General features: G+C 41.1%; 1 protein-coding gene across 1 annotated transcript in view; it reads right to left on the minus strand.

Moving 5' to 3' along the window:
* Positions 1 to 664: 664 nt before the first annotated feature.
* KL (klotho) overlaps positions 665 to 14,847 on the minus strand; it is a 38,082-nt gene continuing 23,899 nt past the window's right edge. Inside the window, exons 2-5 of the mRNA XM_019971416.2 lie at positions 11,252 to 11,762; positions 9,924 to 10,192; positions 3,471 to 4,572; positions 665 to 2,934 (exon numbers count right to left, since the gene is read on the minus strand). Of these exons, the coding sequence (XP_019826975.2) occupies positions 2,597 to 2,934; positions 3,471 to 4,572; positions 9,924 to 10,192; positions 11,252 to 11,762 (2,220 nt within the window). The 3' untranslated portion in view covers positions 665 to 2,596. The remainder of the gene's footprint in view (positions 2,935 to 3,470; positions 4,573 to 9,923; positions 10,193 to 11,251; positions 11,763 to 14,847) is intronic.

The raw sequence follows: 14,847 nt of genomic DNA on the forward strand, positions 1-14,847 counted from the left end.
ATAGACAGTCTATATAGAATGTCTATATATATAGAATATAGAGAATGGTCTCTCTCTATACATATATAAAAAAAATATATATATATATATATATGTTTTAAAACACATGTAAAGTAGTGAAAAATCCAAAATTTATCAACATAAAGCATTAATGAAAAATGTAAGGCCCAGAGAAGCCGGTTAAGAAATGAGGATTCTTCACCCCATTGGACTAGAAAGGCTTTCTAGCCCCTCCCACTGCCACCCCCCCAACCCCACCCCCCCCAACCCCCCGCCGCCCCCGTTTCCAGCCTCATCTGGGAGGTGCCCTCTCTTCTTTGCTGCCCATGGGGAACCACCAATCTCCCACTGAGGACCAAAGGGTCTCAAAGCTAGCCTGATGCTCACCTGATAACTTTGTTGAGCAGTGCTGAGGTATCATTTCCCTTTGGTTCTTTGGTCTCTCTTTCACTGTCTGAAATTCCCTCTCAGATCAACCATAGGGACTAGCCTGGGGCACCCTCTCCACCCTTACCTTATTCCAGCCTCGAAGTTCACTCCTCCTGTTTTCAGATCCCTTTCTTCACCACTCAGATCATATTCTATGTGGTTTAAGTAACTCAAAAGAAAAACCCTTAAGAAATTTATCTAGTCATTTGATCATGTAAGAAGACAAAGTTGCAAGTAGATTTATTACAAGACTTTATCAAGGGACAAGATTACTTCTCTCTACACTGAAGGAAATTAAATACTGTAGCGGGAAAATTATTTTTAAACAACATCCATTATTTCACAGTAATTAACAATAAGAAACTGGTCTAACAAATAGGAATGATTAAATAAATTGTGATAAATTCACATAGTGGAGTTACTCCACAACTATTAAAAATCACGCTTTTGAAGACTAATGACAAAGGAAATGTACACAATGAAAATTAATAAACACGTAACTATTTACAATAAGATCTGACTATACAAAATATCATACATACACCATGTTAATAGTGACTACCTCAAGGTGGTGAAATTACACGTAATATTTTTTCTGTACATATAGTTTCTGTGATTTTAAATTTTTTACAATGAGCATATATTACTATTATAATCAGAAAAATATACACATAAAATAAACTATTATTCCCTAGTTTGTGATTTTTATGGTAAGCCCGATTTTTAAAAGAGTACCACCAAAAAGCTTATCTTTCATGGAAAAAAGTCATACCACCTCTAAAGATGATATATAATACAGTACAGTTTTTTTAAATTCACTAGAACCCTGTGTCAGCAAGATTAGTTATACCAGATATGATATTGGTTTATCTTGCTTGATATCATTTTGGCTTATCTATAAAATCATCCTCAACTCCAGTGTAATAGACTTCCCTGTTTGAAAATCAGCAAGATTTATTTAAGGGGCATTAAAGGATAAGACCCGATTAGCCCTTTCTAAAAAATCAGTAGCCCGTTGCAGTATAAAAGTTCAAAGCAAAACTCATGTAAAGCTAGCTCCACAGAAGTAGCAGCAAAAAATGTAAAATGGACCTCAGCAATTATAGAAACAAACCTTCCAGGGTTATTAGACCAAAGGCTTTTGAACCTATTAAGAATTTTCAAAACTCAATTCAAAGAAATTATGGCACATTCTAAAGAAGAGAAAGTGGAGTCACTCCTCATAAAATGAGTTATTGTTTCATTCTTATTCTTTCAGAAAAGGTCACCTCATTCATTCCAAGGTCTTCTCTAAATAAAAGAGTTTATAATCAAATTAATTGCAGTGTTGCTCATAACAAGGACTTTTTCCTCCTTTCTGTCCCCTCCAGCCACTGCGCTATAATGCATTTCACAGTCGGTTTATGCTTTCTTAAGGGCCCAATATTGCATAATTCATGCTTATTTTTCTGCACACATTTAGTAAAAGTCCCCTATGTGCAGGCCCTCGATAGTGACACAAATCCCTCAAGAACTTGGGGCTTAGAGAGTGTCTCAAAATACAAAGAAATATATTTTATACTTACAGAATTCTGTAATTTGCTCTGCTAAGCACATCATTAAAAAGATATATAAATTAATACTAACAGTATTTGATAGAAACCTTGCTTTTAAAAGGAACATTCTAACCTAGGGCCCTTTGTCATCTGTTATATATTCTGCCATCTTCTTTTTCAAGGGAAACTTGGATCCACAGAGACCATTAGGCATATCATGGCAGTTCAGAATGGTTATTCAGGACTAAACATTTGATTCCAATACTTGCAATTATGATTTCAAGGCAAACATTACACACTGGAATGGGCACAGATAAAAATATTCTTCATCTTAGTTTATATAGAAATATTACAAGATGGTCTCCATTCTTCATGCTTTGTTATAGAATGTGTACAGAAATGATGGCCCTTATCAATCTTTTTTAACATACCTCCCCTGGAAATAGAACAAATTCAGGCACTATTCACATTATTCAATATTCTACAATCACGCTCATTTCAAAACCTAGCACATGTCATGAAAAGGTTTTCTAGAAGTCAGATATATAAAATCTACCTCACAACACTGAGAAGTGCAAATGTTAACAGCTGATGTGTGTGTATAATTATTTCAAATAAGAAAAATATCAAGACTATTTGTAACCTCTTCTGCCTTTCTTAGAGTAGTAAAAAATCAGAGAAAGAGAAATAACAAAGGCAAAAAGTAGAAAAGCTATGAAAGCCAGTAAAGACTTTCGGGTATGAAAAAAGCTGCACTCTGTACACAGGGTGAATTCTTCTGGACAAAATCTTCCCAGAGTTTCAGGACCTGGAAAGCCATTGTTGTCTATAATTTTCCTGTAATGTTTCATTGATGGTTTGGGCTCAAACTGATTTGCCGCATAACGATAGAGGCCAAACTTCGGAGCTGTGCGGTCGTTAAATGAATAAGCAAAGTATCCACAAAGATTGATACCATCCAATATATAGGCTAGAAAAACAAAAGGACAGGAGAAAAGTTATTAAAATATTTTGCCCACAACATTTTGCCTTTACCAAGCCCTGGTGCATCAGAGAAACTGTCAATACCATTTCAAACTACTTCCGATTAAATTAGATTTCATCAGTAAAGCTCCTTTTATCCGAAGACAAAGTGGCAACCATCAAGACAAATACTTAGGTACATTTAACATAGTAGGTTTTACATACTTTAATGATGTACTTGGGTTCAATCTTTAAGTACGTCAAGTAGGCAAGACTGCTATGAAGCCATCTAATATGGAGAAGAGATGGTCAGGGATCTGAGCAGCCTAGAATAGTTCCGAGTTATTTTTTCATCTTCCACTTTTAGTCAAACTCCTCTTTCCTTGGGGAAACTAGCTAACACTTGGACTGTTTCAGTGTTGTCAAGGAATGGATAGCACCTGCTCTGTGGGTGACGGTCTGTTTATATGTTTGAGAGTTTCTATGTATCAGGTTCTCAGTTGGCATAACCCCCAAGAGACCTCTGTACTGAGTGCTCCTTACCTTTCAGAGCTTCGTTCACGTAAGTCTGCATGTAATACACCCTCAGATTGTCCTGGGCTGCGTGCGGATCATCATCGATGCCGTTGGATATGATATACATGGGGAGGTCTCCGTACTTGGCCTTCAGCCAGTTCAGTACCTTGCGTAACCCCCAGGGCACCACGGCCACCTGACTGGGGGAGTTGAGCCAGGTGATGTCGGTCATTTCTTGCACGGCCAGGTAATCGTTGTATTTTATGGGATCTTCTTTCTCCCAGTCTACAAGGATGGTAGTGTAATGGCTCAACGCCAAAAAGTCAAAGGAACCCCGGATTAGCTTTTTTTCCTCGTCAGTGAAATAAGGGAGCAGGAAATTGTTTCTCTGGTTCAGCCAGTCTCTCATCACGCGTGGATAATCCCCGGAGCCGAAAATGGGCTCGGCCAGCCAACCGATGTCAAATTCCAGAACTCGCTCAGCCACCTCGCGGTCCTCCGGGGAGAAAGGGCAGGCGGGTTCTATCCAGTCCGCCTGCAGGGCGATGGATATTTTTCCTTTCTGCGAGCGCCTGAACCTCTCATCATACGTGCGCCAGGCCAGCGCGTGCGCCTTCAGGAGGTTGTGCCCCGCGCTGTAGGTCATGTTCCGCGTGGACGGCTCGTGCATCGTGATCCAGAACTTGACGTGGCGGCCGAGGTCTTGAAAGCACAGGCTGGCATACTCGGCAAAGGCCAGGGCGGTGTGGGGGTTCTCCCAGGCGCCGTGCCGGGCCAGGGGGGCCGGCAGTCCCTGGTGCGGGGCGGCCGGGCGCCACAACGCCACCACCGGGGTGATGTTGGCGCGCACCAGCTCGCTGGCCACACAGCGGTAGAACCCCAGGACCGTGCGATTGACCTGGGACCGGTTCCCCAGCGGCAGAATCAGCGCCCAGTCCAGCGAGAAGTGGAAATGAGTCACGTGCATTTCCTGGAGTAAGGCGATCTGGGGTCGGATGGCGGCGAAGTCCACGCAGTAGGATTTCCTCGTCTTGGTCAGAACCCCATCCACCTTGATGAGCCTCTTACTGCGGTGGACATCCCACAGGTAGACGTTGGGGTCAATGAACTGAGACAGGGTGGTGTCCACCTGGCGGGAGGAGAGGAACCGTTAGCCTCGCTTGGACAGTCCTGAAAAGTCGTTCGGTGCGGCTCTGGTTCTGTCAACAAACCAGCCAGCACGGTGGGCAAAAATACTGTAGAAACCTTCCTAGCTGAATTTTTAAACTGTTTTTCATAAATAGTTAAGTTCCTGGGGAAGAAAATATTCCACTTTGTTCGGTGCACATTGGTTTCACCCACAGTTCTCTGTAAGTCTGGAACTGTTACTTTAAGAAATCTGAATTTTTGGAGGTCACTTCAGATGACAAACATTAATAATCCTCACACATCTCTGGTCTGTGTTAAGCAAGCAGAGTATTTTGGACATTTTTCTTTTAGAATAAAAAATCACCAATGAAATGAGACTTTCAAATAAAAAAAAAAACAGACAAAAAATGATAAAGCTTAAAACCTGAGTGAGAGTCAGAAAATGAAATGATACTTAAAATTAAATTGTGTTTCTTAAAATCACATTCTAAATGGAGGTTTGCTAAAGGTCAAGGACATGGGAAGTATGCAAAACTACTGCCTTTATTGGCATTAGTGTCTATAACACAACTTAGCAAATTCACTCTGACTGATGGTAGAAAAAGACAGAGAATGTGGAAATCATCCACGTATAATGGGATATTTTAAAATAGCTTTTAAAAATTTCTAAATTCTTTTTCTGTGATGATCATGAGAACAATGGTTCTCAGTCTCTGATCTGTAAGACTACAAAATGAAAATAAGTATTTAGGAAACCTGGACAAACTACAAAGTCAAAATCACAAAATCCTCCCTCCACTTGCAAACAAAAATTTAAGTTTATTCCAAGGTGTGTGTGTGTGTGAAAGTCGCTCAGTCGTGTCTGACTCTTTGTGAGCCCATGGACTATATAGTCCATGGAATTCTCCAGGCCAGAATACTGGAATGGGTAGCCTTTCCCTTCTCCAGGGGATCTTCCCAATCCAGGGATCGAACCCAGGTCTATTGCATTGAAGGTGGATTCTTTACCAGCTGAGCCACAAGGGAAGCCCAAGAATACTGGAGTAGGTAGCCTACTCCTTCTCCAGGGGATCTTCCCAACCCAGGAATTGAACCAGGGTCTCCTGCATTGCAGGTGGACTCTTTACCAACTGAGCTATCAGGGAAGCTCTTATTCCCAAGGACCCACCACCTAAGCCAGTTTTCTCCTCAGAAATAAGCCTGTCAGAGTTGGTTCCTGAGTTTGACCCTCTATATAAAAGCAAAGGTCAAACTTTGGTTTTGAATCTCTAGCAGAGGTTTCCTTGCACTTTTCAGGCCCGTTGGAAATAAGCTTCTGTTTCTCTAGAGGGGTCAGTGCTGTGTTTATAAAGGAAAGTAATAAAATACAGCGTGTCAGAGGGAAATTGCTTTTTCTGGAGAATTGTCCTGTGTAGATCACCCCCGCATACATTTCCTCTAATTTGTGGGAATGCTGTCAGAAGTATTTTTCCACTGTGATGCACCCACAAATCATGTTTCCTCAACTTCGCAAGAAAAATATTTGCATGCTCTTTGGAAGTGAAACTGTTCATAGCTTGAAGGAATTCTTTGGATTATTTTTATAGAGCTCTGAGTTGACAAAATTCGTAACTTTTCTACCATAACTGTTCCAAAACAACAGCTCTTATTCAGTCCATCCGAAAACAAACATGAGATACAAAGGTGTCATTTCTGAGCAAAAAGTCTGTTTCTTTAAAATACAGGTCATTTATAAATGTGTATTTAGGCAATAGAATCTCCATTAATTTGTTTGACTTATTTATTAATAAAAAAATAATTAAGTCGAACCTTTCAGAAGGGTATGATGTTATCTGTTTAGTATATTATGGAAGAAATGTCTCCCTAATAGTAGCCAATGTTAAAAAAAGCTCTCCGTCCCCAGTACATAGCAGATTCTGTATTTACTATGAACATTAGTGGTTATGGAAAAACAAACCTCTTTGCTGGGGAATTAGGTCCAAGGACAATGACAATCCATGTGAATAAGCCTAAGATCAGACTTCAGACAGGTGTGTCATCTCAGACAGGTGAGATATAATTTAAAATTTTTTTCAGGTGAAATGCATGCATCATTCATACTGGGAATTTTTGAAATACTAGCCAGAAGTGAAAAGATAAATTTCAGTGGTTTAAAATTCAATTTTCATGACTCTAATATAATGCATTAAAAATATAGAGATCCGCTTGTAAATTAAAACATACCCATATACTTATCAGAACTTCCCTAACAAAAAACTCATTTTTGTTCTGTCAGTTAGGAAGTTAGCTTAGAAAGCACACTGCCAAAACAGTACAAAGCTCAAGGTGAAAAGCAGAAAGAATAAAATAGCAACTGCAGCCTTTTTCCACTAGAGAGCTTCTGGAGGAGTTCACGGTCATGGTGGTTTGTGTCTGGCTGGGTCAGCAAAGGAGACGACTGTGCGGCTCTGCAAGGTAGAGGTAGCCATGACCCTGAGCGGTGCAACCCGAGAGCAAAGCCCCAGGGCTGATGAGTGGCTGGCACTGGATCAAAGTCTAAACAACTGCTTCTAGGAAGCAGAAAAAGGAATTCTCTCCCCATCTCCCTTCCTCTTTGCTGCCATACTTGTTGCTTCTGATCAGTTTTCTTCTCTCTGGAGGAAACAGGATATATTCTTAAAATGTTCTCACCACTGACCAGTTCCCAAGACAAACACAATCCCTGGATGGGGAACAGAGCAGAAGTAAAAGAGACCTCCCCACATCATCCCCACTGCTCCCTGAGTTCACACCATCTGCACAGAAACACTGGCAGAGCCTTCTCTTCCTTCACAAAGGATGAAGCTGGGAATTACAGCCCTGGCTGGGCTGCTGTTGGAAATGGGACAGAGCACAAGTCCTCAGTGACTATGGTGGCCCAGGACCCAGCAGGAAGCAGGGCTCAGCAGAAGGTCGAGAGGCAGAACAGGGTTCAGGGACCAACCAGGATGGACTGCGGGATCGCCTTCCTCCTCTCTCCTCCACCACTAGCACCTCTTCTGTCCCTTCAGATCCTACTTGAACCTCACCATGGATCCCACTTGCAGGAGAGAAGTTAGAATGGGGAGTTTCTAAATAGCAGTGGGTTGAGGGAGACGGAGCAGACAGAGGAAAACCCCAAAGGAGCCAGGTAGAGCTCAGAGGACAAGCTACTGGGCTCAGATATTCTTGAGAACATAGCGTTCTTGGTTGCCTTTGAAATATAAGGAAGGGGGACTTCCCTGGCCGTCCAGTGGTTAAGACTTTGCCTTCCAGTGCGAGGGGTGGGGCTCGATATCTGGTCAGGGAGTTAAGATACCACATGTCTCATGGCCAAAAAAGCCAAAACATAAAACAGAAGCAATACTGTAACAAATTCAATGAAGACTTTTAAAATGCTTCATATTTTTTAAAATCTTTAAAAAATCTTAAGGAAGGGATTACTATGGTTGGGTGGCACCATCAACTCAAAGGAAATGAGTTTGAGAAAACTCTGAGAGATAGTGAAGGACAGGGAAGCTTGGCATGCTGCAATCCATGGGGTCACAAAGTCGGACATGATTGAGCTACTGAACAACAACAAAGGAAGGGATTAAAGTCGAGACTGTCCTTAAAACTAACTGGAGGTCTGAATAAGATGTAAGCATAATATGACTCAGCGGGAAAAAAAAGTATTAAGGATCGTGTTGATTTATTTCCTAATGAATCAAAGATTTCAACTAGATATTTACCAGGAAACAGCAACTCGTTTCAACTAGAAGGCCTTTTCCCAGATCCAAGCACTCTCTTTAAATATCTCTTCTGAACCAAAAGGTAACAGAATACGATGCCCCAAAATACGACTGTAGAAGTCAAGGCACACCACCCCTAAAATGCCCCTTCAGGATATTATTTTGAGCTTCAGGCACTTGAAAAAATAGCAAATGCAAGCGAAGGGCTTTCTTTGAATTTCCCTTATCTGCTAGAGATGAATCCTCCAAAAGAAACTCAAAAGGATTGTCATAAATCTCCTTGTGGGAGTTTTGCCAATGAGGGAAGCCTGACTGTTATCACAGAAGAGGGCATCCGAAGTCAACATCACATTCAGGCAAACTTTGTCACAAGCTATCAGAGCTCCCATCTCTTCTTTTAAGGGCCTATTCATCTTTTCTAAATATCACTTATTTCTCCCCTTTTCCTATTAAGATGATATTTAAGCCTGAAATTTTAAGCCAGCTCGGCGAGTTACTCATTCTTCTCAGGGTATCTCCTATACATAAATGAGTATACATACTAATAAACTTCTGTTTGTTTTTCTCATGTGAATCTATCTCTTACTACAGGGGTCTCAGTTAAACACTCAGAAGGGTACAGGGGAAGTTATTTTTCCTCCCCTGCAGAACCAACAAAATGGCTAGAAGCACCGAACGTGCTATAAACGCTCTGTTCGTCTGTGGACACCAAACTTTGTTTCTATCTTGGTCTCTGTTTTCACACACAGACTTTGTTCAGCAACACCTCCATCCCCTACCACCCTGCTCACTTGCCACCACGCTCTGTTCACACTCATACTATTTGTGACCCATCATTTCCCCTCAATAGACTCCTCTGAAAGCAGGAATCATATCTTCCTCATCTCACTGTGTACTCCCCTTAACTGAGCCCTCTTCCCTCCCACAATTAACAAGATACACACGAAGCTTCCAAAAAGTGCTCACTAAAGTATTTAATCAAACCCTAGAAAACAGATTCCTTTGAAGCTTAAAAAATGTAGAATGATACTGAGGGCTAACTGCATAGAGGATGCTCAATAAGTATTTGGTTGACCATTTTGAAGAACTTCCTTACCATTTCAATTTGAAAACTGCTGTTAGAAATGGCATTCCGATCAGTGCATCACTGAGCAAGGGCTCTCATTCGGGGGTATTTCCACAATCTTGGGGGTTCCACAGGTATGCCTCAGGAGGGCTCTGCCTAATGTCCCTGCCTCCTTCTCAGCAGCTCCAGCGAGATCTCAGATAGTGTGGAGTTCTGTATTACATCTTGTTTATGGAAGAACTCAACAACTACTTTAAAAGGGATTGAAAACCACGGTATTAAAGAGAGTATTTTATCTTTTACTATCTTATCAGATCTTAAAGATGGATATATTTTAAATCTGTTCCCTTTCGAAGCTGATTTAAAGTGCAAGATGAAGCCAAGAACATTTTTGGAGAGAAGTGTGCAGCATTCCAAATGATGCCTTTTGTGCACTCACTAAGGAACCATGTTTGGCCTGAGGAATGGACCACGTGCCATGACAACCTAATAAGGAAGCACTACTTACTAGAGATAGGGCTTGGTGAGACTGCGGATTGGTTTTGTCAGCTGACTTACTTGAATGCAGTTGTCAACAACTCCCCAAGCAAAGTCACAGGGAAATGTCCCTTCTAGGGGTTGGTTTTCAGGTAAAGGAGGGAAGCCATTGTTCTCTATCAGCTTTTGGTAGAACAAGGCTGAAGACTTCGGCAACAGCTTCTTGTCCTGGCTTAGAAAGTCGACGTAGAAGAGTCCACGTCTGATGCTGTAGCCCCGGTGCCACTCGAAGCCATCCATGAGTGACCAGGCCGTGTACCCAATGACATCCACCCCGTCCAACCTGATGGCTGCAAAGGAAAGAGGACAAGAGCATCGTGACCCTGTGATGGGCACTCGCCACATGATTCAAGAGCATTTGGGGATTTTACTATTTCAGGAAATAAATTAAGTATAATGTTTAATGTTTGGTAAACTGATGACCTTTCTCACTGATGAAAGGCTCTGATAGAACCTAGTTCACGCATGCTCACTCATGTTCAACTCTTTGCAACCCACATGGACTGTAGTCCGCCAGGCTCCTCTGTCCATGGGATTTCCCAGGCAAGAATACTAGCATGGGTTGCTATTTCCTACTCCAGGTGATCTTCCCAACCCAGGGATCAAACACATGTCTCCTGGGTTGCTATTTCCTACTCCAGGTGATCTTCCCAACCCAGGGATCAAACACATGTCTCCTGCATTGGAAGACAGATTCTTTACCACTCTGCCACCTGGGAAGCTAGTAGAACCTAGAGAACTCTGCAAATAAATGTCCTCACAAATAAGCTTATCTTCAGAAAGTTTTTATTTGGATTTCCCTTATTTCTAATGGGTGCTCTTTGGGCCAAGGTGTCTCGTTCTACTTTTCTATCCTAAGTACCTACCTCTGTGCTTGATGGTGTAAATGAATTAAGTCTTTAAAGATACGGACTACTTACTCTTTGCCAGAAAATATTGATATCCCTTTTTAAAAAAAAAAAACAAATACGAAGTGTTTTATTCAGTACAAGCAATCTAAGCTGGAAAAATGTATACAAGGATCTAAATATCTTGGGATTTACTTAATCTTTAATATAATGTAAAAATCTGGAGTAGTAACTCTGAAAGTCAAGTAATTTTAAACATTATAACCTTTATAATTACATAAACATTATAACATTTCTCATTTATGAAACGCACTTAAAAAATTAAGTTCCTCAAGCCCCCAGATGAGAAAGGTGCTATATAAATGCATTCCAACTATTGCCAAAATGAATTTCTACATTCTGATTAAAAACTATAAATTCACACAGTTTATTAAGATCATCTTAAGGATTGTTTTCCCAGTGGATTTTGACAGGAAATTAGGATTTCGTCTTCAACCCTACCTTTTAAGGTCTCCATTATGAATTTTTTGAGGTAATACATGTATTTGGCGTCATCTCTCTTGGTGGTCCCGGAAACAAACCAGCCATTCTCCACAATAAAGATTTGAGGGTGGTTATACTCAAGGTCAATCCAGGAAAGGAGTTGCCTCAGGCTGGGAGATTCCAGTTGGCGGAATTTCATCTGAGGGTCCAACAGTTGAAAACTCAAGGTTGGGCCAAAGGAAAGAGCAAAAAAGTCGGCTGTTCCCTTGATGAACTTCTTCTCAGATTCAGTAAAATCAGGCAGAAGAGATGAAAGGTTATTCTTCATGCTCTCAGGATAGTCTCCATCAATAAATATGGGTTTGGCAAACCAGCCCAGGACAAAGTCAAGAGATTTTTGACATTCTTGGATGCTGTGTTCAGTCATTCTTCGAGGACTGATCCAGTGGGAGCTTAGGGCAATGGACACCTGGCCTCCCTGAGTGGGGCGGAAGGAAGTATCGTAGAGATGCCAGATTTTGGCATGAGCCTATAAAGAGAAAAACCATGGTGAATTTATCTCTGATTGTGAGCAGAAAAACAACACATATTTGAAATTCCAGTTCTAGTTTCTCATCAAGTCTAACTAATGACTAATCCCTCAATGTAAAAGTCACCTTAAACCAATAAATAATTCCAGAGGTAAGTCAGGTCACAGTGAGCTGCTACCATAACTGGAATCATTGTCATTGTTTTTTAGCAGCCCATGGAAAAATATGAATTTCTAGTGTTGAATGTATTATTATTATTCATACTTTGAAAAGTTAATGGAATAAGAACTTGTAATATCTTACTACTTAACTGACTTTGGATTATGTACTTTTTTAATTAATAGGTTTCATGAAAAGAACCAATTCCACATGTGTGATTACACCAGGAATTTCTAAATAGGATTATATTTTCTTTTATCCTAAGAGACAGGGAGTTTTCAAGTTGACACAAGTTGTTGGAGTCAATTTAATATTTTGTATTCATCTCTCATAACAAAATTCTAACACGTGTTCTCACAATCTTTGTTCTTCTCTTTAAGAAGAATCAGTGCACTAAATTAAAGAACCAACTCCAATATCTAACCTTGGCCCACTCTCCAGAACTCTGGGACACTGCTGACTTATTGCCAACCCTTGCAGAGTGCAAGACACAAGCCAAAAGCAAAAAACACTTAAATGCAGCTTCAAGGAAATCAGATGTCCACAGTCAGCACTCAGCTGGGAGTTTCCTATAGCAATGAAATGGGCTTGGCCTCCATAAGATCAGCTGTAGACTCCCATAAGACCTTGCTGACTTCTGATATCTTATTTTCATTTGTTTCCCTTATATTTACAAAGAATAGTGGTTTTTTTCTTCCTTAAGTTTCTCTTACTTTTGAATTCCTGATTTACTCCCCCTGTTTGTATCTAAATACAAGAGCTATTTATCAGCCTTTTGCTCTCCTAACATATTCTCTTAGGAAACTCCATCCTAATTCTGTTTGATTCATATTCTCCCAATGATCTTGCCAATTTTCATTCCACTCCCTGGTCCTGAAGAAGCTCTTGCACTCATATGCCAAATATCCTCTTCCTTGCCCTTAATATTTTTCTCTTTGTTCATTTCAATGCAAGTGTCCAAGAATGGCCTCATCCTCATTCTTACCGGTTCAGCCAAACATTTCAATGGAATCAAATAATGCATTCTTTCATTTTTATTTTCTTAGTAAATACCTGCTATTCTTCATTTCATGAAATATATTTTATTTATGACCTGAGGCAGCTATCTATATGCTAAGAAGAAAAAAGAGAATAAAATATTGATCAGAAGAATAATGGCCTTTGCCTGTGTGATTCAAGGAACTAGCTGGATTTGTGAGGTGCCCCACCCTTCTCTGTCTTCCTCACCTCTATCAACCTATCTTACCCTTCCCAGCTGACAAGAAATCTCATCAGTGAAGAGTTAAACAGAACAGAAAGGGAGAAATTCAGGCTACAGTAGGCAGAATGTTAGACTAGAGGAATTTCCTAATTTGGCTGGTTTGAAGCCTACAGAGAGTCATGACCTAAACCTAACAGACATACCTCCACAGAACAAATGCTGTGATGGGGAAAGTCAGAAGGCCAGGGAGAAGTGTGAGTAGCCAAGAATTCCCAATCTGGGTCCGTTTAGCAGGTAGCCGAGTCAGAGCCATACAGGAGAATATCTACACTCACACAGCACTCTTCTAACCTTGAGTGCTTTGACATGGCTCAGAGGAGGTTTAGCAAGGAAACAAACGACCTTGGCTATAGAAAAGTGCATGTGCGGTATTTGATGGCAGATAAAATTCCTGTGCCACCACTTTCTGTGTGTGCTTTTGACCATATACCTTAACTTGAGTAGGTAAGACTAACTTTCATGTGTGTCTCACAGGCTATGCATGCATGCTAAGTCGCTTCAGTTGTGTCCGACTCTGTGCGACCCAATGGACAGCAGCCCACCAGGCTCCTCTGTTCACAGGATTCTCTAGGCAAGAATACTGGAGTGGGTTGCCATTTCCTTCTCCACTAATAGGCTATACTACTACTACTACTAAGTCACTTCAGTCCTGTCCGACTCTGTGCAACCCCATAGACGGCAGCCCAACAGGCTCTCCCATCCCTGGGATTCTCCAGGTAAGAACACTGGAGTGGGTTGCCATTTCCTTCTCCAATGCATGAAAGTGAAAAGTGAAAGTGAAGTCGCTCAGTCGTATCCGACTCTTAGCGACCCCGTGGACTGCAGCCCACCAGGCTCCTCCGTCCATGGGATTTTCCAGGCAAAAGTACTGGAGTGGGGTGCCATTGCCTTCTCCACTAATAGGCTATAATGAGGATTAAATGAAATACTTTATGTAAAACACCTAACAGAGTTTCCATACGGTAGGGTCTCCATGAATGCTTATTCCTTCTCTCCCTAAAGGATCAACAGAACAAAAAGAAAAACACAGCAGGCAAAGGAAATTCCACCTGCTAAGGAATTCGGCCCATGGCAGTGACATGATATGACCTGGAGTCTGCATTAGAAGACTCTTAAGTTGGGCTCCCAAATCCTCTTCCCATTACCAGTGTGAGCCTCAGGTATTTCTTTTTTATTTATTTATTTATTTTAATTGGAGGCTAATTACTTTACAATATGGTAGTGGTTTTTGCTATACATTGACATGAATCAGCCATGGGTGTACATATGTCCCCCATCCTGAACCCCTCTCACCTCCCTCCCCATCCCATCCCTCAGGGTTGTCCCAGCGCCCCAGCCCTGAGTGCCCTGTCTCATGCTTCTTTGTACAAATGGGAATAGCATCTGTTCTCCTACAGGAGCGTGGCAAGGATTAAATTATATGAAACAATTCAAAGTGTTTTTCTAGTGGTCAATTATTTTAGAAAAATGTAGTATAAATTTGTAGCATTGGAAAGTGTGATGATTAGTTTTATGTGTTGATTGACTGGGCTAAGGGACCCAACCAGATTGCTGGTAAAATACGTGTCAAGAGTTTAACTAAGCCACCTCATGGTGTTCTGCCTTGGCGTCCCTTTTGTTGAACCTTGTGTCCTGCAGGAACCTTGTGTGCACTAGCCCCATCA

Source organism: Bos indicus, chromosome 12 (genome assembly GCF_029378745.1).
Source record: "Bos indicus isolate NIAB-ARS_2022 breed Sahiwal x Tharparkar chromosome 12, NIAB-ARS_B.indTharparkar_mat_pri_1.0, whole genome shotgun sequence".
NCBI classification, from domain to species: Eukaryota; Metazoa; Chordata; class Mammalia; order Artiodactyla; family Bovidae; genus Bos; species Bos indicus.